This window comes from Saccopteryx leptura, chromosome 6 (assembly GCF_036850995.1).
Source record: "Saccopteryx leptura isolate mSacLep1 chromosome 6, mSacLep1_pri_phased_curated, whole genome shotgun sequence".
Lineage (NCBI taxonomy): Eukaryota > Metazoa > Chordata > Mammalia > Chiroptera > Emballonuridae > Saccopteryx > Saccopteryx leptura.
The window spans coordinates 104,267,371-104,293,111 of NC_089508.1; the positions used below are offsets into that span (position 1 = coordinate 104,267,371).

The 25,741-nt window shown below is 38.9% G+C and overlaps 1 protein-coding gene across 4 annotated transcripts in view; it reads left to right on the forward strand.

Annotated features, from left to right (window-relative positions):
• Window positions 1-25,741, forward strand: part of NPAS3 (neuronal PAS domain protein 3) — a 923,046-nt gene that overhangs the window by 464,533 nt on the left and 432,772 nt on the right. For 3 of the 4 annotated variants that reach the window (XM_066343094.1, XM_066343091.1, XM_066343092.1), the window contains one exon: window positions 10,094-10,176. In XM_066343094.1, the coding sequence (XP_066199191.1) occupies window positions 10,094-10,176 (83 nt within the window). The remainder of the gene's footprint in view (window positions 1-10,093; window positions 10,177-25,741) is intronic. The other variant, XM_066343093.1, reaches the window with a different exon arrangement.

Here is a 25,741-nt window from a genome sequence, read left to right on the forward strand (position 1 = left end):
TTTTTTTGGGGGGTGGGGGAGCACAAAGACGACCATGATGCAGTTTGCTGAGGGAGGCAGTCAGTGTGAGAGGAGGTTTCGTGGGCCCCAGAGACACAGAGCACAGATGCTGGCCGAGCCTGAGCCTGGACATGCGTCTGCTGTGGGAAGGTGCTCTGTGTCCTGAGTCTGGGTGGTCTGCGGCTACAGTTTTGAGCTCCTTCTCTTGTGTTATTGTCTTCAGAGACTCTGATCTCTGGAGAGTTAGTATGGTGTCATTTCATGTTTATATTCTCTGACACAGTGCCCAGGACAGAGTAGAGACTCAGCAAATATTTTTTCATGGATGCTTTTAGCTTTCTTCTACAGACATTAAAAAAAAGGCATCTAGAAATGGAATTGGGAGCCTGGCTTAGCACTCTAGCACCTAGGTCAATGAGGCTAATATCTTTTATATGTTCACTAAATTTTGGATGCATAAATATAATACCATAGTCTGAGACAGTTGTGCTTGGAAGCTCATCTGAGTGACTTTTCAAGCAGGTGCTGTTATAAGCAGAGCATGGTATTTTGGGGGCCAATACCCCACTGCTTCATAAAACTGTTTATGTTGACTATTTTTTTTTTGCCAGAAAGAAAATCAATAAACACTGCCAAGCATTTATGTGGCCCAAAAGGAAGTGGGCATGGAAGGGAGGAAGAGAGAGAGAGAGAGAGAGAGAGAGAGAGAGAGAGAGAAAGAGAGAATGAGTATAACTGAATATATGAATGGATGAACAGGAAAGGAAGAGGGCGGAGGCAATAAACCTCTTTCTCCCACAGAAACATGTGCTGCTTCTGCACACCCAACTTTCTCAGCTCTCTGTGTATCAGTGGCCCAGGAAAGCTCAGAGATGGATGGAGCATTAGACTGGAAGTAATAAGGTTGTGGCTGACTTACTTCAGTATTTGTAGCAGATGTTACAAATGTCATAACATGAAGCTTTGGAATCATACTTGGAAAAAAAAATCAAGATAACAGATGTGGACCTCGTCCTTTTCCTAGGGAGTGCTGCGTGGCTCCCTGCTGGTTCAGTGCCGAGCTCCTGCTCCTTCCTACTAGGTGGAGTCATGCCAGGAACTGTCCGTGTGCCGCGGGGCCACAGGCTGAGAGCAGGGCGGCAGCACTCAACTAAAAGGCTTTTAAGACAGTTTACAAAATGAATGTATAATTTGGGGGGGGGGAGTGAGGAAACATAGCAAATCTAACCCCCATTAAAAATTTAAACTTTGCGCCTGACCAGGTGGTAGCGCAGTGGATGGAGCATCAAACTGGGATGCAGAGGACCCAGGTTGAAAACCCCGAGGTCGCCATCTTGAGCACAAGCTCGTCTGGTTTGAGCAAGGCTCACCAGCTTGAGCCCAAGGTCGCTGGCTTCAGCAAGGGGTCACTTGATCTGCTGTAGCCCCCTGGTCAAGGCACATATGAGAAAGCTATCAATGAGAAACTAAGGTGCTGAAACTACAAGCTGATGCTTCTCATTTCTCTCCCTTCTGGTCTGTCTGTCCCTATCTGTCCCTCTCTCTGTCCCTCTCTGTCACAAAAAAAAAAAAATTAAACTTTGCAAAATATTTTCAGCATATTAATGGGTAGGTCATTTCTACCAAAAAAAGGTCAATTATTAATCTTTGCAAATTTAGTGCTCATTCAAATCCCAAATTTGATGTGTTCTCTCTCTTTGACTCTTTGAGAGCTAAGGTCAAAGAGCACTTAGTGTCTCCTTATGAACTGTGCACGTAATTCGTGAGAACATGCGGTATTCCTATCTAACATACACAGGGCAGATGGAGAGGAAAGTGATTCCTGGAAGAAGATTATAGTAAGAACAACAATGACAGTAACATAACAAGAGAAGAAGCCCAAAACTCTAGCCACAAACCGTCCAGGCTCAGGACACAGAGCACTTTCCCACAGCAGACGTGTGTCCAGGCTTGGGCTCGGCCAGCAGCTGTGCTGCGTGTCTCTGGGCCCACGGAACCTCCTCTCACACTGACTGCCTCCCTCAGCAGACTGCGTCGTGGTCATCTTTTTGTTCCCTGTACCCAGCCGAGTGCCCGCCACATAGTATGGCTCAGTATAATTGTTTGTTGCTGTAGCCCTGAAGCCAGAATTAATTAGTTTATGTCTTCTTGCTGAGTTCATGTTAGATAAAAATCAAGACTGCCACTTGAAGATTCTCCTATTCTACATTCTTCATCCTAAAGTCGCTTTATAACTGCCTCACTCTAAAAACTCCTCCTGATTGAGTAGGGTACAATTCATCATATCCCATAACTCTGCTGGAATTCAAAAACAGAAGTTAATCAGGCTCAATTATTTTAACCTTTTCATTTACTTTGTTAAAAAGAGGAAATACTCATTCTCTCCACTGTAGAAAATAAACGAAAGTTATTCTAAACCATGTGTCCTAAAGCAATCCCTGTAGTATCTACATAGTTACTAGTGAGCCAAGGAACTCATTGGGAAGAGAATTGGAATTGTTGTTGGACTTCAGTCCTTTGAAGGTCCCCTTTTTCAAATACATTGTTATTTTGAAATTATTAAGAAATTAAAATTAAGATGATTAATGCCTAACATTTTTTAAAAAGTCCTCTTTGGATTTGTTACTGTTACTTTGAAGTTCTCAGGAAAGTACACATGCCCTGGTCTGGTCTGTCAGGCAGTCCGTGGCACGCCCACCCCCAGCCCGCCCCGCCTCTCCTGAGGATCCCTCAGGTATGCCACCAGCCAGCTTCCGGCTCAGCTGTGGGGCAGGCCTGCATTTTCCTGTGTTTTCATCAGCAGAGATGTTGACTGTTAAAACTTCATCATTCCCTCAGGTGCTGTCACGCCAAACCGCAGCTTCACCCGCTACCTTACAAACGTCATTGTCAAGGAAAACTTTGTGTTTTCTCATGAAGATGTTAATTATCCTGTATATTGCCCATATGAGGGACATATAATAGTTTCTATAGGAACTATCAGATTGTCAGAGAGGGGATATTTCCCTGTTTGCCAACTACTGATGAAGAAATAATCTACGTTGGTAGCTAGAAACTCTTTCTTCATTGGCACAGTGAGTTTTTAAAATGAAAACTTTGTGGCCCTGGACAGTTTTCTCAGTGGATAGAGTGTCGGCCCAGCATATGAATGTCCTGTGTTCGATTCCTGGTCAGGGCACATGAGAGAAGCGAATATCTGCTTCTCTTCCCTCTCTCTCCCTCTTCTCTCTCTCTTCCCATCTTGCAGCCAGGGGCTTGAATGGTTTGAGCATGGGCCCCAGATGCTGAGGATAGCTCAGTTGGTCTATGCATCAGCCTTAGGTGCTAAAATTACCTCGGTATATTCAAGCATCAGCTTCAGATGGGGGTTTCTGGGTGTATCCCATTCAAGGTGCATGAGAGGTCTGTCTTACCGTCTCCCCTCATCTTACTTAAGAAATAATAAAAATTTAAAATTGTAATAAAATAGAAACTTTGTATTAAAAAGAAGTCCCTATAACTTGTTGCTGACCATATACAAGAAAACATTGTCAGCACTACTGCAGTAATACTTGGGTGCTATTTCTCTAGTAGAAGACTGCCATTTTCCTGTAGAAAATAATAGAAAGTTTTCAGAAACCATATGAATGAATACTATTTAGTTCTTCAAAAGATAAGTGCATGATAAACACACCCTTGACTAAGCAGATCTTTCAAATGTTGTATGTCTTCCTCTTAATTCTTACTAGTTGAAGCCACAGAGATGCTTTGTTGAGCAAAGCATCATGGTTTATTTTCTCCAAATTCAGCAATTCATTTGTAAATATTAATACTCTCACAGTCACACCATCTCTAATACTTTCCCCTAACGTATTCAATTCACACTTACATTGTGGAAGAAATTTAAATATGCGTTGCATCAAAGAATTTTTGAATTGGCATAAGAATTCTTAGAGTTGAATTATTTTATTGGATTAAATATCTCTTTTTGTCTACATTGGTAACATAATTGTTAATGGGTTCTGGAATATGAATTAGGATCTTTTTTTATTTTTAAATTTCTAAATATGAATTTTAAAATCAACTCAAAGTGTACTACTGCTGACACAGGGGTTTACTTTTTTGTGTTTATTGTTAATCAGGGATTCAAATGCCTGATAAGCAAAGTTCATCCCCATTTCTCTCCTCTGGTCATCAGTTACTCGCTATTTTAAATGCAAAAATACTAACTGAAAGTACATGGAAAAAGTATTGTAATCTTTTGCCCTCAGATATTCACATAATGTCCTGAGTGGAGACCACGTGTTGTGCTTACAACCACAGGGTCACAGGGTCGCATTAGAGTGCTGCTGTGTGGCAGAAGCTGGTCCCCAGCGCTGTGCTTCCCAGTGCCTCATCCCATCCCAACCCGAGCTGTCCCCAAAACCTAAGGCATGCACACACAGTGAGAAGAAGCTTAGCACTGAAAACGCCAATGGTGACTTGGAGCAATAATCAGAGGTGTGAGGACACATTTCAGAATGAAGATTTGGGCCCGCAGAAAATGAAAACATAAATTTTATTTTCAAGGGAAACACACACACACACACACACACACACACACACACACACACACCCTTTATAAACTTCTAAGCCTCCTGGGAAGACCCTCCCTCACTTCTTTTCCCTACAGTGAGGGCGGCTAATTGAGATTCTTCAAGGAAAAGCCCTTTCTTTCCTTCGGTAGCCATGGGAAGACTCATTAAACATTCTAGCCTCCACTCTTTCCCAGTCCCTGACTTTGCTAGCCCAAGTGCTGAAACCTTGGGACTGATGTCCCAGATGCCCTTAAGCATGTTGCCTTTCCCCCAAGCTTTGTGTGGGAAAAGCACCTTGCCCCTGGCCGACAGATTCAGAGAGTAGCTATCCTGGCATGAAGCTTGCCTTTTCACTAGGTGGATATGCTTGAAGTACTACCTGCAGAACTTATAGGGGAACTCAAGGGTCAGAAATTTGGCTTTAGTAATAGTTGCTTTTAGTTATAATCAGTAGGAAATAATGTAAGGGCTAGGAAATAGTTAATTGGTATATTTGCTCTCTAGTTCCTCTTAATGGCTGCCTGGCCTTCCCCTTTGAAATGTGGCAAGAAGTTTATCTTTGCAGGAGGCCTGGGAAGCATCCCGGAAGAGCCCAGCCCTGGGCAACACTGGGGAGGAACCCGAAGGAGAAAGGAGACAGTTCAGTTATCTCAAGAACAGAACACTTCTCTACCCTCTCGTCTCAGTGACTAACTGCATGGACTTTGCCCCTTGAACATTACTAGCAGCCTCTGACCCCTGTAAAAGAGGCCTCAAACAGGATATTAAGGCAGTTCTTTGGACCTGAAGTCTGCTGCCTTTTCAGATCACTGGCTGTCTGAATAAAATGCTTTTAAAGATTCAATCCCTGTCTCTGCTTATTGGATGTGCAAGTGGCAGGCAGCACGAACCAAATATTCCAGTTGGAACTTTAAGGTGACTTTTTACCAAAGCTGACATATTGCTCCTCGTGGTGGCGGGAGGTTGTGGGGGCCAATGAGAAACGTCTCTAAAATGGTCTTCTTTGTCTGCCAATGACTGCTTTTTTTCTAATCAAACAATAAACTGGAAATCTTCACAGTGTCATACTCATCTTCACTTTTAAATATCTTCTTCAAATGATCCTTAAAATAATGAGCCCCTTTCTCTCTCCTGTCCAGATTGCCTTCCCATTGTGTACTGTGCAGGTGAGGAGCTGGGCAGCTCCACTTTCTCTGGACATGGGGGTGGGGAGGGCTAGGAAGGAAAAGGGCAATGCAGGACCCAAGGCCAGTAGGGCTCCTGACTTTTCCCCCTTTCATTTTCTGTGTGTCCACTGAGCTGTCTGGTTTCTGTTTTGTAATGGGTTCTTCTGTGGCAAGCTGACCTTTTGGTTGAATAGGTCAAACTCCCACTGAGTGGTAATCCTCAGCCTTCCTGGTGTTTGTACCTCCCCAAAGGTGACAAGCATGGGTTAGGAATATGACCGAGGGGGTTAGGAATATGACTGAGGGCGTGGGATGTATTTCTCAAAAGAGGGATTGTCTTTTACTTCACTGAATTCTCAAAGACTGCCTTACAAGGTTATGCCGAAGATTCTAGATGAGAACATTTTTGCCGCTATTGTTGAGAGACAAAACTAATTTTTTACATACATGGCTCAGATTATGGCTTCCTTTTGTGGCTTCTACTTTTTTCATGAGCCTTTCCGAATGTAGAGTCCTAATGCTTCCTCGTATCATTTTAGATTTCTGAGGTACTCAGAGTTTCTTTATTTGATTTTTAAGAGTCCTGCTCCCTATATATCTCTTCTGTTTAAAATCTTTTAAAACTCTGGATGTTTTATTTTTAACCATTGCAAAACATAATAGTTTTGTGGTATTTGTTGATAATTATATGCTGGGACTAGGTTTGTTTTAAGTTGCTTAAAATGGCTTGATTTCTTTTCATTTAAAAGAAAGCTGTTTGTATAAGCTTTCAACTTCTAAAACTCTCGCATCTTACTCTCAGTGAGTAGGGATATAGTTTTCACACATAAGCAATTACATGTTTCATTTATTTAGCAATGCACTGTGTATCTTCTTTTTGGTTAATTTAGTTGGTATTCTTTAAATTTCAAAAAGTAGTATATTTTAATTGGACAAACAAATAAGTGAAATGTATCATTAAATCGGCTGGAACAGTGACCTATTCAGCAGTAATAAATGTGCATATTGCAGAATACCAAATGGTTTTAGAATGGTCAATTTCCAAAATCTAAAGACCTGTGAGCACTTCATAAGCAATGTGTTACTTTTCTGAGGATAATGGATGTATCAAGGAAAATGCCTCCCTAGTTTTTGTTTATTTATTAATGATACTGTATAAACACAATGAGATTAACTTGGAGAAATGAAATAACTGTATTTACACTGCTTCTGACTTAGATTATTGTCTGAATCTCAAAATGCTAAATGCAATAGGATAAAAGGTACAAAGTAAGAAGTATATTTTAAACATCTATTCAGTTACCAATAATGCTAGAGTCAGAGCTGGTCTTCTCCCGGGGACATAATGGCCTCCTGTTTAACATATTTATGTTGGTTGTAAAATTAGGAACTGTCATTACAACCCCACATCACCTGTGTAAGTGCAAAACATATAAATCAGGAGAAATTCCACTGCCATAAAAATGCTATGGAAGAGAATAGCATTACACCACTGACAAGATAGCTGTGTATTGAGCTAGCATGTACTGAGATGCACACTCAGATTTCTGGAAGATTTGAAGGACAAAAAGGAATAACTATACGAGTACAACTCATGGATGTAGGACCTGGTGAAGATATTTAGGGTCCTCGGGTTGACTAAGTTTTCTTGAATAAAATCCCTAAATATTTCTGTATTTGCAGTGTTTACTTAGAGGAGAGCCTGCGTCCTAGTGGAGAAAGAGGAGGGAAAGAGAGGCCGTAAGTGGCCAGGTTGGGATGACCCCTGGAGCACCCTCCTGAAGTCCGCTGTGCTTCTAGAAGTCGGTTGCACTCCACCTGACGTTACTAGAACATGCCTCTTGGATCTTGTAGTGAATAAACACACTCCTTACATTGCCTGTTATGTTTTAGGGTCTTCTATAGCTGGTGACTGTTGCTCCCCTGAACCCCTCTTGATCCAGTTCTTTGTAGAAAAGTCCCTGTTCTCTAAAGTTAGTCCATTTTTTGTGTGTGAGGGGCAGTGGTTTGTTTTGAACTTTGTAATTGGAAGTCCTGAAATGCCCCCAAATTATGAACTGTTAATATGTAATATGGAGGTTTCTGAATCCCAATTACTGCCTGAAAAACAGAGTAGACACTTTTGAAGTTTTTCAACTCCTCCCTCTCCTTCTCACCCCCCTCCAACAATCTTTAAAAAAAAAAGGCTGCAGATTTTATTCATGTGGGATCATTCACACCAAGCTACCATAATGTGCAATTAACACTCTAGAAACTGAAAACAGTATTCAGCAAGACAGCTGCATTATCAAAAATGCCAAAGGAGTTTTGAAGGGAGTAATGTGCATGTTAGAATAGAAAATTAATCAGAAACACACATATTTTCTCTCTCTCTCTCTCTCTCTCTCACACACACACACACATACACACACTGAGTAGTACCATCTTAAGTATATCTGAATATTAAAAATTTAAAAATCTTGTGTCTGTGCTTATAAAAAAGAGATTATTCTTAGGATAAAAACCGGATTTTTCTGTTTTAATATTATTAGTTGTGTGTTTTCCTTCTGAACCAAATGAGGAAGTTGAAATAGGGATCTCTCCGATCCCTGCCAGCTGGAATATTCTTTGCTAATAATCACTCTTCAATTATATTTTATAAACTTTGCCATTGAAATAAAATGCCTCTTTTTTTTCTTCTTGCCAATAATAACGATACGGAGCACTCAGGCAGTTTTCAAAGTGCCCAGACCCCGTGGGCACTCACTGGCTGTGGCAGGGTGACTGCCCTCGGGCACAGCACAGTAATCACAGTACATTTATGTTATAATCCCTATTACGCGAAAGATCCAACCAACGACTTAGTAACTAAAATGAAGCAGAATTATCCCCGTAGCGTTTTGCTGAAATTTTCTTGTCAACTAGCTGGAAGTGTTTTTTAGAAGAAAGTAGAGGCTTTTTATTTTCTCTTCAATTCCTAGTGTCTAGGATTGAGAGTGCAGAGGTTTGTAATAAAATTTTCAAGAAAGTGGGATGACATGGGGAATTTACATGTTGGAAATATGAAAAAGATCTGAATAATTTTTTTCATAAATTACTGAAAGCCCAACAGATTTTTATGTTTGAAAACTTAGAAAAGGCGGTGGGTGGATATACTCAGAACAGAATTAAAATCAGATTGTGACCCCATACAGAAAAGCATGTCTAGAGAAGACCCCCATTGTGGCTCGCACAAACATCCTTCATTAAGCTCACTTTGTTATGGAGCAGGGCTCCCTGAGTGCAGGTGCTGCGGACGGCACAGTGTGCCAGCATGAGCAGGGCTCACCCTGCAGGGTGCCTGGGAGCGGGCACGGGAGGACCCTATGGAAACAGTTCCTGGCCCGCTAAGGGACAGCCTGGGCAACATCACCTGGGCTTCTGAGCAGTCCTATAGGAACACCCACATGTGAGTGCTCAGTAAAATTAAAAAAAAGAAAAGAAAACAGCCATCATGAGACACATAACACCAGTGTCAACAGCATTTAGTGAGAATCTCTTCTTCAGTATGTTGTGCATATCAAATTGTGATAAAGTTGTTGCATTAGAACATTAAAAAATCCTGTTTCCTTTTTTTTTTTAGCTTACAGAATATGAAAAGCTTAGATTTTCTCTGGGAGGAAAAGGCAGAATGTGTATGCTTTAAAAGTACCTAAATTTAAAAAATAAGTTACTCATTTATTTTAAAGGAATGTGAACACTCATGGTTTTGTGCCAGTATAGGAAAAACAGTCCAAAATGAAAAATTTTCTGAAACGTCTGGGTGTTGTTTGCTATTGTTTGATTTGAAAATTCAACCTAGTTTCTCAGGCACCTCAGAACCAAATGAACACTGGGTTGTGCTCCTTTGAGGTTTGTTTATGTCAGGGGTCCCCAAACTTTTCACACAGGGGGCCAGTTCACTGTCCCTCAGACCTTTGGAGGGCCGGACTATAAAAAAAAACTATGAACAAATCCCTATGCACACTGCACATATCTTATTTTATAATATTTAAAATAAAGAACAAGTAAATTTAAATCAACAAACTGACCAGTATTTCAATGGGAACTATGGGCCTGCTTTTGGCTTATGAGATGGTCAATGTGCTCCTCTCACTGACCACCGATGAAAGAGGTGCCCCTTCCGGAAGTGCAGCGGGGGCCAGATAAATGGCCTCTGGGGGCCGCATGTGGCCCGCGGGCCGTAGTTTGGGGACCCCTGGTTTATGTAGTAACTAGCTAGTGATGCAATTAAAGAGGTATTGAGCTGAAGGTGTGAATGAGAGCTCCAACTTAATTTTTTCTTTCTTTTCTTCTCTTCTGTTTCTTTTTCATTTTTCCTTTCTTTCTTTCTTTCTTTTTTTTTTCTCTAAGTTATAGGTGCACAACGAAGGAGAAGCCCCAGTGCACTGGCCATTGAAGTATTTGAAGCACATTTGGGAAGTCACATTTTGCAGGTACCTTTATAAGAAAGAGAAGCTTGTTTATATTTTACTAAGAAATGTCCATATGTTTAGTCTTTTATTAATTTTTTAAATTTCAGCTATGTATATGGCTGTTGTTATTTTATCTTGGAATTCTGAAATTCTTATGAATCCATTCTTTTTCTTTTTAGAAAGCCATCTCTTGAGAGACTATTAATGAGAAAGGGAGGTGAAGTATTATTTGTAATGTTTGAGGTGAATTGCACTGTTCGGTTGATGCTCAATGTATAGTAGCTGGCTGTTCCCAGAATGGTGGTGTGTGTGCTGCGTTTGTAAGTGAATATCCATGTGTGTCTTTGGACTATATATTGCTTTAGAAAGAGCAAAAGTTTGTGAAAGTAATGTCACATTTTTATGTGTTGCCAAATTTTAGTTGTTTGCTTGAGTTTGCATTTGTAAGTGCTTTCGATCTTAATGTTTGTCTCTCCCCCAAATTACAAACTTTCTCAGGATGAAATGTTAAAGTATATTTTAAGTAAAAGGAGACAAATAATAATTTAATTTGGCCTGTGAACTTCATGACACATAAATGAGTAGGATAGACCTGCAAGTACTTGTCCAAGAGCAGTTTTGTGCCAAACGCGGCCTCTCACTTACTCAGAACTGTTTGCCTGAAGCCTTTGCTGTGAGTTCCACACATCCACGGATGATCTTTCTACCTGTGTCTGCTTCTGCGGTAGATGTTGCCATATCCAAAGCGTTCTTTAACTGTGGAAGATACATTTTGAACCTGGAATTAGAGAAGCACACATGTTAGGAATATTTAGGCAGTTTGTTTGAAAAAATTATTATGGTCTTTTTCTTCTCTCTCTCTCTCTCTTTTTTTTTTTTTTTGTTAAGAAAAATAAAGATAAACTCCAGATTCCTGTTCACTGAGTTAAAAAAATGACTTCTGTGATAATTTTGTTTTTTAGATAGCCAAAAGTAGTACTGAATTTAGCATATTACTCTGGAAAGCACACACTCTAGGGAGAACTCATCAGATTCTCCATGGTCAGATCCCAGTGGTTCTTCAAAGTGGTTCCTTGGCCAGTAGCATTAGCATCTCCCAAGATGTTGGTTCAGAGGACACATGCCCGGGCCTCTCTCTGTACCTCCCAAATTAGAATCTGCAGGAAGAAGTCCGATAATCTTTGATTTGTAACAACCTTTGGAGAAAATTTGATGTTTGATTAGATCTGAGATATCACAGTTTACATTTGCAAATTTAAGGCCCTAAAAAGACTTCTCGTGTTTATTTTTATTTATTCTGATGTTTCTAAGTTCTCCACTAATATCTTTGAAGATCTCATGTAATGGATGTTTCTTAAAATACACCTTGGGGGATGCTATTCTATTATGCATTTAAAATTTTGAATTGCTTTTGCAGATTAGTTACAAGGCTCTAGAAAGGGTTTTACTTTCTAGAGCTTCAAATTTTTATTTTCCTCTTTTCTATACCCTCTTTGTTTAGAATCTCCTTTTGTGTGTTTGCGTGTATATATATATATATATACACACACACACACACATCATATTTTTTGCTCTATAAGATGCACCTGACCATTAGACACACCTAAGGTTTTAAGAAGGAAAATAAGAAAAAAAATATTATGAACCAAATGGTGTGTTAAAAACCAAAATATTTAATAAAATATCATATTTTTCGCTCCATAAGACGCATGGGCATTTTCCCCTTCATGGTTGGGGGGAAAAATGCATCTTATGAAGCAAAAAATACGGTACCTTCTAATGTGATTCAGAATGACTACTATTTATACTCTGAAGCAATCAGTATACTGACTTAGTCAATGGAACAAATGGTTAAAGATTTGCCCCAGATTACTATCCTCTGAATTCTTTCCAGTAATCTTGAATCCAAAGTCCTCAAGAGACAGGGTAACTTAGGAGCCACAAGAATTTTTAACTAATTTAAAACAAAACTTATGAGTGGAACTGAACATAGGGTAAATGTGTATGCAAATGCCAGTTTGACATTAAGCCTCATTGAGAGAGTAGTGGATCTAGAACGAGGCTGCTAAGCTGTTCTGCAGTTTTGGTTGGTCACACCTGACGTAGACAACAACCCATTTTACGGGGAACATAGACAGCTGGATGTTACTTGGAGTGAAATAACTAGACTGGTGCGTGAACTAGAAATCATGTTACATGAGGAGTGGCAAAGGGCGTGGTGTAGTTTAGTTTGGGAAACACTTGTCTTAAAAGGGGCCTTATTGTCCTTTATATTTGAAGGTCTCATGCAAAAAGGGAAATAGATATATTCTGTGTGGCTTCAGAGTATTGAAAAGATAAAAAGGTGAAAACTGAAGAGAAAAAAAATCATCTTCATTAAAGTAAAAACTTCCAAATAGGCTGTCTACATTGGAATATGTTCATAGCCTTTGAATTGAAGGAGAAGTATAGGTCACAGGGATGCTTTCACAGCAGTGAGGCGTCCGCGCATGGTTGCACTGATAACCTTGGGATTCTCAAAGAAACTAGAGCTTCTTATGATTTGATTCTGACAACAGTGCCTATGGAGTAGAGGAGCTGCATGTACTCCTCTAAATGAAACACAGAAGTATGGGCAGGAAGGGTGTGGCAAGTAGTATTAACAAGAAGGGCCTTCTCTAAGCTATCTAATTAGTTATCTTTCCTTCTCGCATGGGACACCTTGAGCTCATAAACCCACATCTGTACCTTATCAGCAATATCTCAGGGGTCTGCAAGGATAATATGGTTTCTATAGTTTCCTTCAGGAGGGTCCATGGTAGAATCAAGAGAAATGGAATGAATTCTTTCCTTCCTCTCTGTTATCCTTCTTCACTTGCAAATATCAGATAAAAACCTTTGTGGCCAACATGGTTTCTGTCCTCACAGTTTATTATCGTTACCAAAAATATATCGAATACTTGATAAGAACACAGAATTCACTGTAGCAGGTGCATGGCCACTGTCCTTAACTAGCTTGTAATCATTTGGGTAAAGAGGAGCCAGTGGGCCTCATAAAGTGAGAGACATCACACTGGTCAAGTATACTGTGGGGCTACAAAGGAGTGAAGCTTCAAGATTGCCACAAGCTGTTGGAAACCTGAATCTTAATTCTCTAGAATAAGGTCAAATCTAGATCTGAGACTAGGGCTGGGAATTACTAATCACTATATTCAGATGAATGAGAGTTCACATTGCAGTGAGCTTCAGACCCATAGAAATGATGTGGAGCAATGAGAGAAGAGGGTTGAGGACCGGCAACCCCAGTGTATTTCGTCAGTTCAGATGCAAGTGGAGGATGAGGAAAGAGTAGACAGAAGGGTGATAGAAAACCACAGGATTTGACTTTGCTTAAGGAAAGTGCATTAAGAATGTCAAGATAGTTAAAAGTAAATACTTTAGTAGGATAAATAATGAAGGGATGCCAAAGACTTTGCCCATTGAAACAGTTGTAGTGAGGTTTTAGGTACAGAAGACAAACCTAAAGACTGATAAAATGTACAAGAGTCTGGATATTTGGGGTAGGAGGTGGGTGGAAGACAAGGTAGTGTGACTGGGAAGTTTTTGTTTTCAATGTTGTTAGAGGACATGTCTCAGGTTCATGGGATCAAACATTATCAATTATATGCCCTTTAGCAATCAGCTTTTTAAAAATTAATATCTTATAATCATGTGTATGTTACAAAAGAACAAGTTTTCATTATTTTTAATGATTGTATACCTTTCCATACCATGGGTATATCATAATATTTTTAACCACTTTCCTACTTTTAAATATTTTGATTTTATGTATAAATTTTCATTTCTTTCTTTGTGTGTATGTTTAAAATTTTTTTTATTAAGTTCATTAGGGTGACATTGGTTAATCAGATCAGATAGGGTTTAATTATAAAATTGCATTTCTAATCCAAATACCTAGTGAGGGGTGTGTGTGTGTTTATGCATGTGTGTCGTGTGTTTGTAGGTAGGTGTGTTTTAATTAGAGCCTAATTCAGATTGATTTTAGCTTAATTTTATTGAATTTTTAGTATGTATGATATTCCATGTATTGTTAAGTTCTCTTCCTATATCATTAAACACTCAAATTATATATCTATGAGAATGGTGCTATAATTGTGCACATCTTAAAATTGAGTAAACTAAGACTTAGAAAATTTAAATAACCAACTCAAGCTTATATGGCTGGTTAAGTAATCCAATATTCAATTTGAATTATTATTACCAAAAATAGATCAAACACTTGGTAAGAACACAGAATTCACTGTAGGATTTGAATGTAGGATACTTTACACTAGATTATAATACCATAAATGATGGTGTCGTTTTCTAAAGACAATGGTAATAAAAGGAAAGGCTTTATATTTGGAGTGAACAGGATTAGGGTTTGATGGCCTCTGGAAGGTAAAGGAGAGGTCAGTTCTGAATACCAGGGCGGGGCTCAGGAAATGCCTGTGACTTCTCTATACCAGGTGCCAAGCTTTCCTACTACCTGTGCCCTCAGTGATGTTTATGAGAGAACATATTAAGGAGCCCTTGGGATAGAGAGTTGGATGTAGGCATTGAAGATGGACTCCTTAATTTTTGGTACCTATTCTGTGGACTGCAATATGTTTTGCCACATATATCTTATTAGCTATATATTCTCTTGGGAGAATTTAGAAAGTTTACTGAGTTCTTTAATAACAATTGCCAAGATATTGTCCATGCAGTGCTAGGGCCACCATTCACGTCATTTACATGGAAACTTGACTACTGACTGTGACCCTTATTGTAACCCTGGTGAACCTGTAGATGAATTCACAACAGAGGCATCTTAATCAGGAAAGTCTAAGGGTTCAACTGATGTCAGACCTGCAACTGTAGAACTGTGAAGTAAATGCACTGGGTGAGACTGAGTCAAAGTATTTTAGTTCACTTTCTTCTCCTTTGACTTTTATTAATCAGATGAGGAGCAGGGGGCACGGGGTCAAGATAAGCCATAGTGCTTTTTATGACAAGCTAAGTAAAGATTCAAGAACTTTAGGTCATTTTGTGGGATCTTTCCTAAATATAGTGCACATGACTAAACACGATTTGGTTCCTGATATGAAAGCTCTCTTAAGGCATTATTGTTCCAAATTCATGATATCCTTAATATGAAAAAAAAAAAGAGTGGTATTTATTTTGACTTTCCCAATTTAGAGACCAGATAGAATACTCATATTTTACTTTCTCAAAGTTAATAAAAAAAACAAAATGGTAACAAATGTCTTTGTAACTCTTAAAATTAACTAGTAGACTGATTTTCCCTCAGGTGCAGATTTATGAATGGAGTGCTTCAATTATTTGTGTGCCCTTAGCAGAAGGGTTTAAGGTGTTTTTTTTTTCATTCTGTAAATAATGCTTATATAATTGTATATAAAATTGCCATATCATTTTGCATGCTTCATAGTAATGACTTTACTCACCTCACAGGCATTAAAGCAAAGCAATCAAATCAAACCTTATATGTGGAAGAGCTTTAAAGTTAATATTTGTATTCTTGTGAGCACGTGATAGCTACAGATGGATATTGTATGTTATATAACTGACATTGGTAAAAGATACCATTATTGATAAATAAGTATTAATAGTTATAAAGTGATTGAAGGATGATTTTTATCCATAATTAGGCTTGAATATTAAAATAAATGAAATTTTGTGAGTTGGATAATATAAGCATAATAAGTACCCACATGTTTGTAAATAAATGATATGTGAGTGTAATTATTTTGTCTAAGTCTTGGGAGAATAGAAATAATATTCTATAAGATAATGCCCTAAAGAGAGGTAATAACAGAAGTATGGTGTTCATAGGTTAGTTTTGAATTTGGCTATATTCTATGAACCCTCCTATATCTATTTAACTGAGCCTGCACTATTTCTGGGTGTTGAGAAATATTTTGTATTGCTCTTGAACATTGAAGCCCCAAACAGAAAGACAATCCCATGGGCAGACCCTTTGAGGAAGACCAAGAAAGAACTTCCAGTACGTTTCAAGATTGTAACACCCGTGGTTCTCTGATGGAGTGGACCAGAAAAGACCAGGCAGAACAGTTGTGTGACTGCCTGTCTCCCCAGCATAACTAGGGAACTAATTGTTTTGGCAAGGATTATTTACTAGTAGAACAAACCTCTTGTAGAAGATATAGATATGACCATCACCTTAGCAGAACAGTTTAAATAATGTATGTATTGTTTTAATGATGGGGAAGAAGGGCACTCATATGTAACTGTTTTTCTATTTGATGGATGGAGTAGTCAGAGATTTGTGTGGGTGAAATAAAAGACACTATAGATCTCAATGAAATGTCAGATTTCAATCATGTGGTTTTTCGTTCCCTTAATACCTTCAACCACGGAATAGAGAGTAGAGTCATATCTCATACTAAAGGAGAGCTTAGGTTTAAAAAAGAATGTTATGAATTAGATTTAGAAAAAAAAATCAGATCAGGATTTACATTTAAATTTCTGTATTTCTGTTTTTAATTACTTTCTGAAGATTGGTTAAGGGGCACCCCCTGGAATAATTTCACACTGGTTTATATACTATTTTGGTCCTGAAGAATTATTGTTAGATAATGAAATAATGTAAGTTCTCCACCAGAAATATACAAAAATTTGTGGTTGATGGAGGAAAACAAAATAAAAAGTATGTCAAAACATTTTATATCAGCCCTGGCCGGTTGGCTCAGCGGTAGAGCGTTGGCCTGGCGTGCGGGGGACCTGGGTTCAATTCCCGGCCAGGGCACATAGGAGAAGCGCCCATTTGCTTCTCCACCCCCCCCTCCTTCCTCTCTGTCTATCTCTTCCCCTCCCACAGCCAAGGCTCCATTGGAGCAAAGATGGCCCAGGCACTGGGGATGGCTCCTTGGCCTCTGCCCCAGGCGCTAGAGTGGCTCTGGTCGCAGGGCAGAGCGACACCCCGGAGGGGCAGAGCATCGCCCCCTGGTGGGCAGAGCGTAGCCCCTGGTGGGCGTGCCAGGTGGATCCCGGTAGGGCGCATGCGGGAGTCTGTCTGACTGTCTCTCCCCGTTTCCAGCTTCTGAAAAATACAAAAAAAACAAACAAAAAACATTTTATATCTTTGTTATCATTCAAGTATTTGTAACCACAGTCCTGACACAGTCTCTGAGACTCAATTGCAGAAGAGCAAGAAGGTTCTTTAGAGAAAGTAGATTGGCTGTCCCGGCAAAGGAAGTACTTCTAACTGTGCCAACTGTGGGCTAGAGAATGCCATACATATTAGCATCTTCTTTAATTGTACTCAGCAAGAGAAAATAAAAGGTTAACAACTACAGTTCAAACATCTGGAAAAAGAAAACTGAATAATATCTACAGCAGCTCAAATGCTAATACAAAAATATAAATTATTATTTAAAGATGCTTCCTAGCCAAGACAACATTCATTTTGCATTTGATGATAATGTTATCAAAAAGACTGCTCTGATAAAGGATATGTTCTATTTTATTGATGAATTGGAATTCTACAGTTATTTATTGTTTTGTGGGAACTTACAAGTACAAAAGAAAGTATTATCTGTAGGAAAGTTGCTTGTTGGCAAAGTAGTATCCTGCTGGGCATTAGTGCTAAGATAACTTCATGTAATAGAGGCATTTGTTAGCTGTGTTGGAAAGGTGAGTGACAAGTGAGTGAGAGGGGTGTGACCTCATGGTCTCCCTATGATCCAGAATGGTAAGAAAATGTAAAACTAAATATAGAAAAAGAGAAAGTTAGTGAATATATTTGCATATGCAAATTAGCTTAATTGATACTGCTTGCCTCTACAGGGATTTTTCATTACAAACTGGAGTGCTACATTGTTCAGCTCATATTGAGTAATTTAGTAACTAATGAGACCAGTTTGCACTAATTTGCATATGATAAATGAGCTTAATTGCAGTAAATAACTTGGAGGCATAATTACTTAATTTTCCTGTGTTGCACGGCTTTTAAGTTCACGTATGAACAACTCAAGATAATTTTGCATATTTAAATTAGTTGCTTTTAAATTTTCTTGAACAAAAAAAGGAACACACCTTATCAATTGAGCTGTAGGACAATCGGAAGTTTACAGTATTTTTATTTAAAAAGAAAGGAAAGAAAAGGAAGTACAAATTTCTTGAGTCTTGTTCTCATCACTTACATCCTTACCTTAAATAGGATATCAGCATTAATACTTAGGAAAATATTTTCAATGTTGAAAGTTAATGCACAACTTCTGTTAGTAACTGACCTGGGTGTAAACTGAAATATGTATATGAATGAATCTTAACTTTTGAAATGGGGATTATGAAAGAGATGTGACAACAGGTCCCTTATCAAATTTGGTGAGCTAGTTTCGAAGAAGTCCATTGGGCCTCCCATCTGCAGTGTTCATGTCATGCAAGTTGTTGGGTTTTGTTGAAGCAGCACCTCTGTAAACCTAGCGTGCAGCGCATTTGCAATCTAGATTAATGCTTCATGCCTAGGAAGTTGGTGTTATTGGAGAATCTCATTGTAGTGTGCCAAGAATGATATCACTGGTCTTTACATTTACTTAAGAATATGTTTTATCAATGTCTCCATTCTCAAAACTGAAAAACTGATGCACACAGAAGTTGACGACTAAACTATTATTTCCTGATACTGTATTGTCTTGGATTTTTCACTTTGAGGGAAAAACAATGATTATTTAAAATACTTAAGTCATATAAAATTATATTTATGATTGAGTATTAGAAAATTGTTTATGGGAGTGAGAGTTTAAAACCTGTCATTTAAAAACTCATTGCTATTTAACACATTACCTATAAAAAACAGAATATTAGAGTAATTTATTTGCCACGATCTAGAAAAATAACTCATGAAACTATTCTCTGAAAGCTCAAATTTCATTTAATTCAGTATAAATTTACTATGTCCTTCAGAGGTGGGCCTGAACAAATGATAATAGTACTATGTTCCAAGTATAAAACTTGAGTCCTTCATATAATGTGTGCTTGGTGAATAGTGAATAAACAAATAAACCCCACCAAACAGTCACATTTAGCCCCCCAACTAGGATCTTATCTCCCCCGTGTGTCCCAGCCCCAGTTTTAGTCATATTCTCTAGATGTGGGGCCCAGTATGGCAGAATCTTTCAGATGGATTTGGGCATTCAGCCAACTTGAATTCACATCCCAATTTGCTTACGCATTAACTCTGTAGACCTTAAATGGTCTCTCGCTCACTCTAAGCCTTAGCTCTTCAGCTTTAAAATGTAGAAAACAGTGGTAGAAGTTTTTCTAGTAAGCATGTTGTGAGGCTTGAGCAAAAGAGTGTAGTTCAAAGTTCTTAGCACAGAGCCCGGCATGGAGAATGTGTTTAATAAATGTCCGCTAGTCTTTCTGTCTGTGTGTTTGCTAGTCCAGAGTAATGCCCATGTTTTTGAAGAAAAATGTTAATGCTTATCAGGACCATTATTAACGTAGAGACGCTGAAGCATAATCAATATAATCCTCTCAGGTTAAAAGCAAGATAAGTAATTTCCATTGACCAAACATAAATTATCTGTTTGCCTAACTAGTTTACAGTAAAACTTAAAGTTTGATGATAGGAATATATGTTTACCTTGAGAATGAAGATCCTTCTCAAAACAACCAAAGGCAATGCCAGCACAATCTCAATGGCAACCTAGAAGCAACTAGAAAAAGTAGAGCTTGTAATGGGACTCCGGAGTCTACATTTTCTTTATGCCAAAATACTCATATGCCATTTCTCTTCTCTTCATACTGTACCATCGCCTCGATTTGCCTAGAGAAGTGGGACTAAACAGCCAATCAGAAACCCAGAAGACCTGGAAAGTAGAGCCCGTGATTACCATTGCAGGAAATTATGCTGAGGCGACATTGGGTGCACATATAATTTCCTCATGCATGTGGCACAAGCTGTCATCTGTTGTGCCAGAAAGGGCACCTTCCCCATAAGGCGTAGAAAGGAGGGCTTCCCAGGAGAACTGAGTGGTGGTAGCGTATCTGTGTGGCAGGTAACAGTCCCTTTGGGTTTTCATGGACCTTACGGACTTGGAATGGCAGAGTAAACATATGTCGCTGTTCACAGACAAGTAGTGTGAGAGGTGTGGGTGCGAGGAAGGGGACTGAAGGGACTGTTGCTGTGTAGGAAAGCTGTCAGTTTTGGCTACATGACTGAAAATAGTGCTAATAATTAGTGGGGACTTTCTAGTCACAAAATCATCTCCTGTGGTCAGGATCTAGGAAAATGAGGCAATAAATGTAAAAATACTAAGCTTCAGTTCAGTAAATATTTCCTCATTTGCATCAGAGACTGGAGGAAATACTGAGATACCAAATGAGTCATGGCTTTGCCTGAGGATATTCCCCCTCAGGTGAAGAAGACCAGTAACAAGCCAGACAACACAGTTCTGAAGGTTAGCGGGATTTTGAGTCAGTTATACCTGGATGTGAATCCCTGCTCTTAGTTATGTAGTCTTGAGTGATTTTACCTCTCTGAGCCTCCGTTTCCTCCACCCCTCGTGGAGATGGCATCCATTCTCACCTACAAGTCCTGTGAGAATTAGATGAGATACTACACACAGTGCCAGGCACAGTCTGTGACAGGCTGGTTGCATCTCAGAAGCAACATGAATTAGCTCACCCAGCTTGGGCCTGGTTGACCAGTATTTCCTGTGGCTCCAATCTGAAAATTACACAGTTCACCCCTTGCACTCACCATACACACTCCACTTTATGTGTCGTGTTCCTGTGGGTGTATGGGGGGTATTTTTTGAGGGGCCTCGCCTCACTAGGAAATATGTGTCCTTTTAATGTGATCACATATGCTAGAGATCAAGGGGAGAAAGTAGAGCATCAACATCATTGTGGTTGGGCAGATTTTGCTTGGGACCTGATGATCAAAAGATTGTTTGCAAGGTATGGGAACATATCTTTAATTCCCCCTCAGGCGCTAAGAGTAGCAGAATTATTTGGAGTTTAAAGTGGAACAGAAAGATAATTATACTTTCAATTTTAAAAGTGGACGAAGGTTTTAGAAAATCTTAGGGTTATGTGTTGTTAAATATAAATATGAATAATGTGATAATGTGTATAAATATCTGTAAATCTGGGCCACATTTCAGTGTTCTTTTGGCTTTAGAATAGTCAGTGGTGCTAAATGTTATATTCTTGTTACCAGTATCAGCTAGGAGTGATATGCAATAGAATGACCACAATCGTTTATCATGGACCCTAAATTCAGTGAGTATGGCTAGGATTGCTTTCTTATCTGAGTCTCCAGAACCTCATAGCTTTTTGGACTCTAAAAGAATTTAGCTTTGAGGACAGATTGAAGGTGGAGGCGGGATGGGTGATGAGCTTTGTTCCCCAAACTAAGCTGATTGCAGATACCTGTGAGCACCTCGCACGGCACTGGTCGGGGACCACCCTGTCATGGCTCTGGCCCATGGGCACCCTGGAATAGCGCTGGTCTGCAAGCCAGTTGGGGAAAGTATGGCTTCAAAGAATTGAATCAAAATTAGCTTAAGATATTTTTTTAATTCTACATTAAGAGCTAAATTGAATACATAATTGAATAATTATTATATGATAATATCACATCTTTAGTCTATTTCAGTAGCTTTTTAAGGACAGAAAGATTATTACTGTAGGATCTTCAATAAGCAGTTACTCCTCTTTGTGTGCATGTGTGGAGGGCTGTGCATGCACTTGTGGTCAAATACCGTTTTTTTTAAACCCCACAAAGTGAAAAAAAAATGTTGAAAAGTCAAAAGATACAAACAGGCAAAATGAGGAAAATAAAAATCAAGTATTTCTCACTGTCAAAGGTTCTGTTTCCCTTTTTACATTTGACTTTCTGTAAATCAGCCAAAATGGGATCGTGATCCTTGTCTCATGAAAACAGTTATGGAAGGAATAGCTGATTTCAAAAGAGAAACTGTACACAGCACATCATGGCTGAAACATGCTTGCAATGGTTTTATTCTTCAAACCTGACCTGGGTAACACCATCCCCATTAAAGACCACAGTGACCCAGACCTGTAGGCAGCAGTAGTAAGAAGGCACTAGAGGGGTCCTGCTAGGGGCATAGAGATTACTACTAGGATCCACCCTGCTGGCTGGCCCACGGGCTGGGTCTGATGCTCCTGATCGCCAGTTCTCCAGCTGTCTTTATGACTTCTTCTAGTACCTCACGAATGTCACTTCTCAGACACTTAGCAAGTCAGGATCTGATGATTTAGCATTGCAAGGTAAGGAATGCATGGGACAGTGTTATTTTGTGACAGCAGCAGAGAATCCTGCCTGATGACAGAAACAGTCATGCCATTTTGCTTTGCCTCTGTAAATAATAAACACTTGGGTGAATTAGTGAAATCATTATAAATATTTATAATTCTGGATGAATAAACTGCGTAACTGATGGTTGGATTGCCCACGCAGAAGAGCCTCGTCAGATTCCCAGGAGGCCAGATAACCACTGCAGGGGTTGGCAGGCCAGAGCGGCTGTTTCCCTCATTTCTACAGATATAAAAAACGCAGGTGACTCTTCAGGCCACCAGAAAATGCCCTCTGAAATAACCCACTCTCAAACTTCATTTTAGGGGTGATACAGTGTTTTAGTAAATTTAGTCTGGTATGGAGATTAGACCAAGGATAGAATTGACCTAAAGAAACAGAAAATTCCTTTTTTATATGTGTGAGGTCTGTGAGTGCTACATAAATACAAAGGCAAATGATAATATCAATGACTATTTTAATTGCATCTTTAATCCATAAGGATAGTTCAATGACATTTTAAATTATACTTTTAGAATTGCAGTCACATAGGAGATAAAACTCAGTAACTATTCAATAATGCATAGTAAGATCAGCTGTATCCTCTCTTGAGATCACATTTAGGTGCACTGAATGTGAAAGCCCCCCCACCCCCCAAATTTAGGCAGCATTTAATCTTCCAGAAGACATTGTTGGGTCTGTCTAAATAGTTAGGGCCCAGGCCTGGTCCTTCGAGTGGGCACCCATTATCTCTGCTGAATGATTCGTTTCACTGCATTCACAGCTAAGTTATATTATATTTTAGAAGATATGTATTGTAGATCAAACTATTGTCAGGAATTCACAGTGCTGAAAGGTTACTAATCAGCTTGGGGAATTTATGAGATGGGCTGTAAGTAATTGACAATGATTTAACCTGGATTTACTCGGAGATGACAGTATAGTTCAGTAGTTTTTAGTGGGGACAGCTTTCAGGCTAAAATAAAACTGTCTGTTCTCAGGACACTGAAATTGGCAGGGCCTCAGTGGCCACTGCCCCTGGGTCTTCACTGAAAGTATCTGGATGATCCATTTAAATACAAATGACAACTTTGTATGGAAAAGACTCCTTCTTCTAAGAACATGGCAAAGTAAGGCAACTTCTGGATTCTCTAAAATTGAATGGTTACAATTGGATACAAGCAGACAGTAGTTTGTCCTCATTCCCTGGATGCAGATTTTTAATACAGAATTATGCAAAAGTTTGGGGAGCAATAATATGTATTAGCACACATTAATTGAGACTTCCTCTGTCAGGCACAGAGGGAGCTGCTTACTTTGTATTATCTCAGTTGGTCTCTTCAATCTTTTGCATTAGGTACTGTTATTTCCATTTTAAGGATGAAGAAACTGAAGGTCAGAGTGGTAAAGTGACTTGCTTAGCTGTTAGTAACTGGCACAGCTGGGATTGAAACCCTAAAGTTGAACTGAAAGAGAAAGGAATTATAATGGAAATATTAGGTATTACATTATTTTGCAATTGAAATTTTCAAGTGGCATACTTTGAGCTATGGTTTGAATAGAAACTAGAGGACATGCTCTTTTGTTTAATAAAGAAATATTTGCCCTGAGCAGAGGATAACATTGAAAAGCTTGTCATTTCATTTCTGGGAAAGTATTTGAGGAAAATGACATGGCTGAGCCCTGTTTGCTGACCATTTTGTTGTCTCATGCTGAGACTTGCCATTTCCATAGCCAGTGGGCTGTATTGAATCGGACAAAAGCAATAGGTCGTTAACAGAAATGGAGGCTTGGGACAGCCTGCAGAGGCTAAAAGAGGGGGAAATAATTTTGACCACATCGACAAAGCTGTGTCTAATAGAATCTCATGCAACTACGTTCGGAGAGTGTAGCCTCATATTCAGAGACAGTTAAGCTTTAAAAGCACAAAGCAGTTTTTCCCGAAAGAATACTATGCTTAAGATGAAAATATGGGTGAGGAAGATACTCTTCTTATTTTTGCTTGCTCCTTAGTCACACCCATGGAAAATAACTGTTTGAAATACATTAGTTATATATATATATATATTGATATATATCCTGGTTTTATTTTCCTGCTGATATCTGCATTAACCTAGAGATCTTTAACTGATTGCATTAATCCAAAAGGAGAGTAGATTTTTTTCAATCAATATCTAGATTATTTGATTGTATTTGTTTTTGATTGGTTGGAGATTCTTCTGGATTATTATAATTGGGAGATGGTTTGGGCATAGTGGTTTTGTCACTGAGATTACTGTTCGTTATTTTTGGTATTGGTCAGGTTATTTGTCTTAGAAAATATGTGTAACTACCTCTTCCTAAATGTAAACCAATGTATTGGGGGCAGAAAAAGTACAGAGCCTGTATATTACCATCAAACAAGTATTCACGATTAGCTGTTGTATATAAGGCACACCAGACACAGCTTTGGGGAATATTAGATGTTCCTTCTCTCAAAGAATTTATAATACATTTTTTCTTTCCTAATCTGGAATGACAGGTGCAGGTCTAGAGAAAGGATATAAAATGCCAATGGTTGCATTTACAATTGAGTAAAATTTAGAAAATGGAATACCATTTTTAGGGCCAACCATCATTTGTATACTTAAAAAGTCCTCCACTTAGATATACATGAATGTACCTATGTGTGTTTTCTGGGAAAACAATTCTGAAATGATTGCATATGTGCCTTGTGTTTTCTACTAAACTCAGTGACAGGGATCATGCCTGGTTCATCTATGTCTTCTATCATGTTGTGCTCTTAGTAGGTGCTTGCTACTTTTGTAGAATGATTTCACTATAGTGAATAATCCATGTAATTTCTAACAGATTGATCATTACTTGCCTCTTATGTTTTAGGCAATATTATTAAGAAATCAGTGATATTAAATGATCCCAAGGTTTATTTCATCACTTGAATAAGACATTTACATGCTAGGCTCCTAGTAGGGTTAATGCATTTATGCACCCAAGTCCCCATGCACCAATGTAAGAATGTCCTTTTCAGCCAAGAGGTTATTAAAGAATACACAGTCCCATTATAATGTCATTTTCCCCTTAATTTTCTGATTACTTACATTTGGTTTGGTCCTAATTATGAATACCTTTAATTGCTTTATCACAGAGATGATTAACTGTGCCCAAGTCAAACCCCTTTGAAAGAGAGGACAATTCCTTCTGAAGGCTCTACATGATTGCACTTAGGAAGAATATTCAACAAAGAAATAGAGATATTCCAACTTGCCAAAGGCTGGTCAG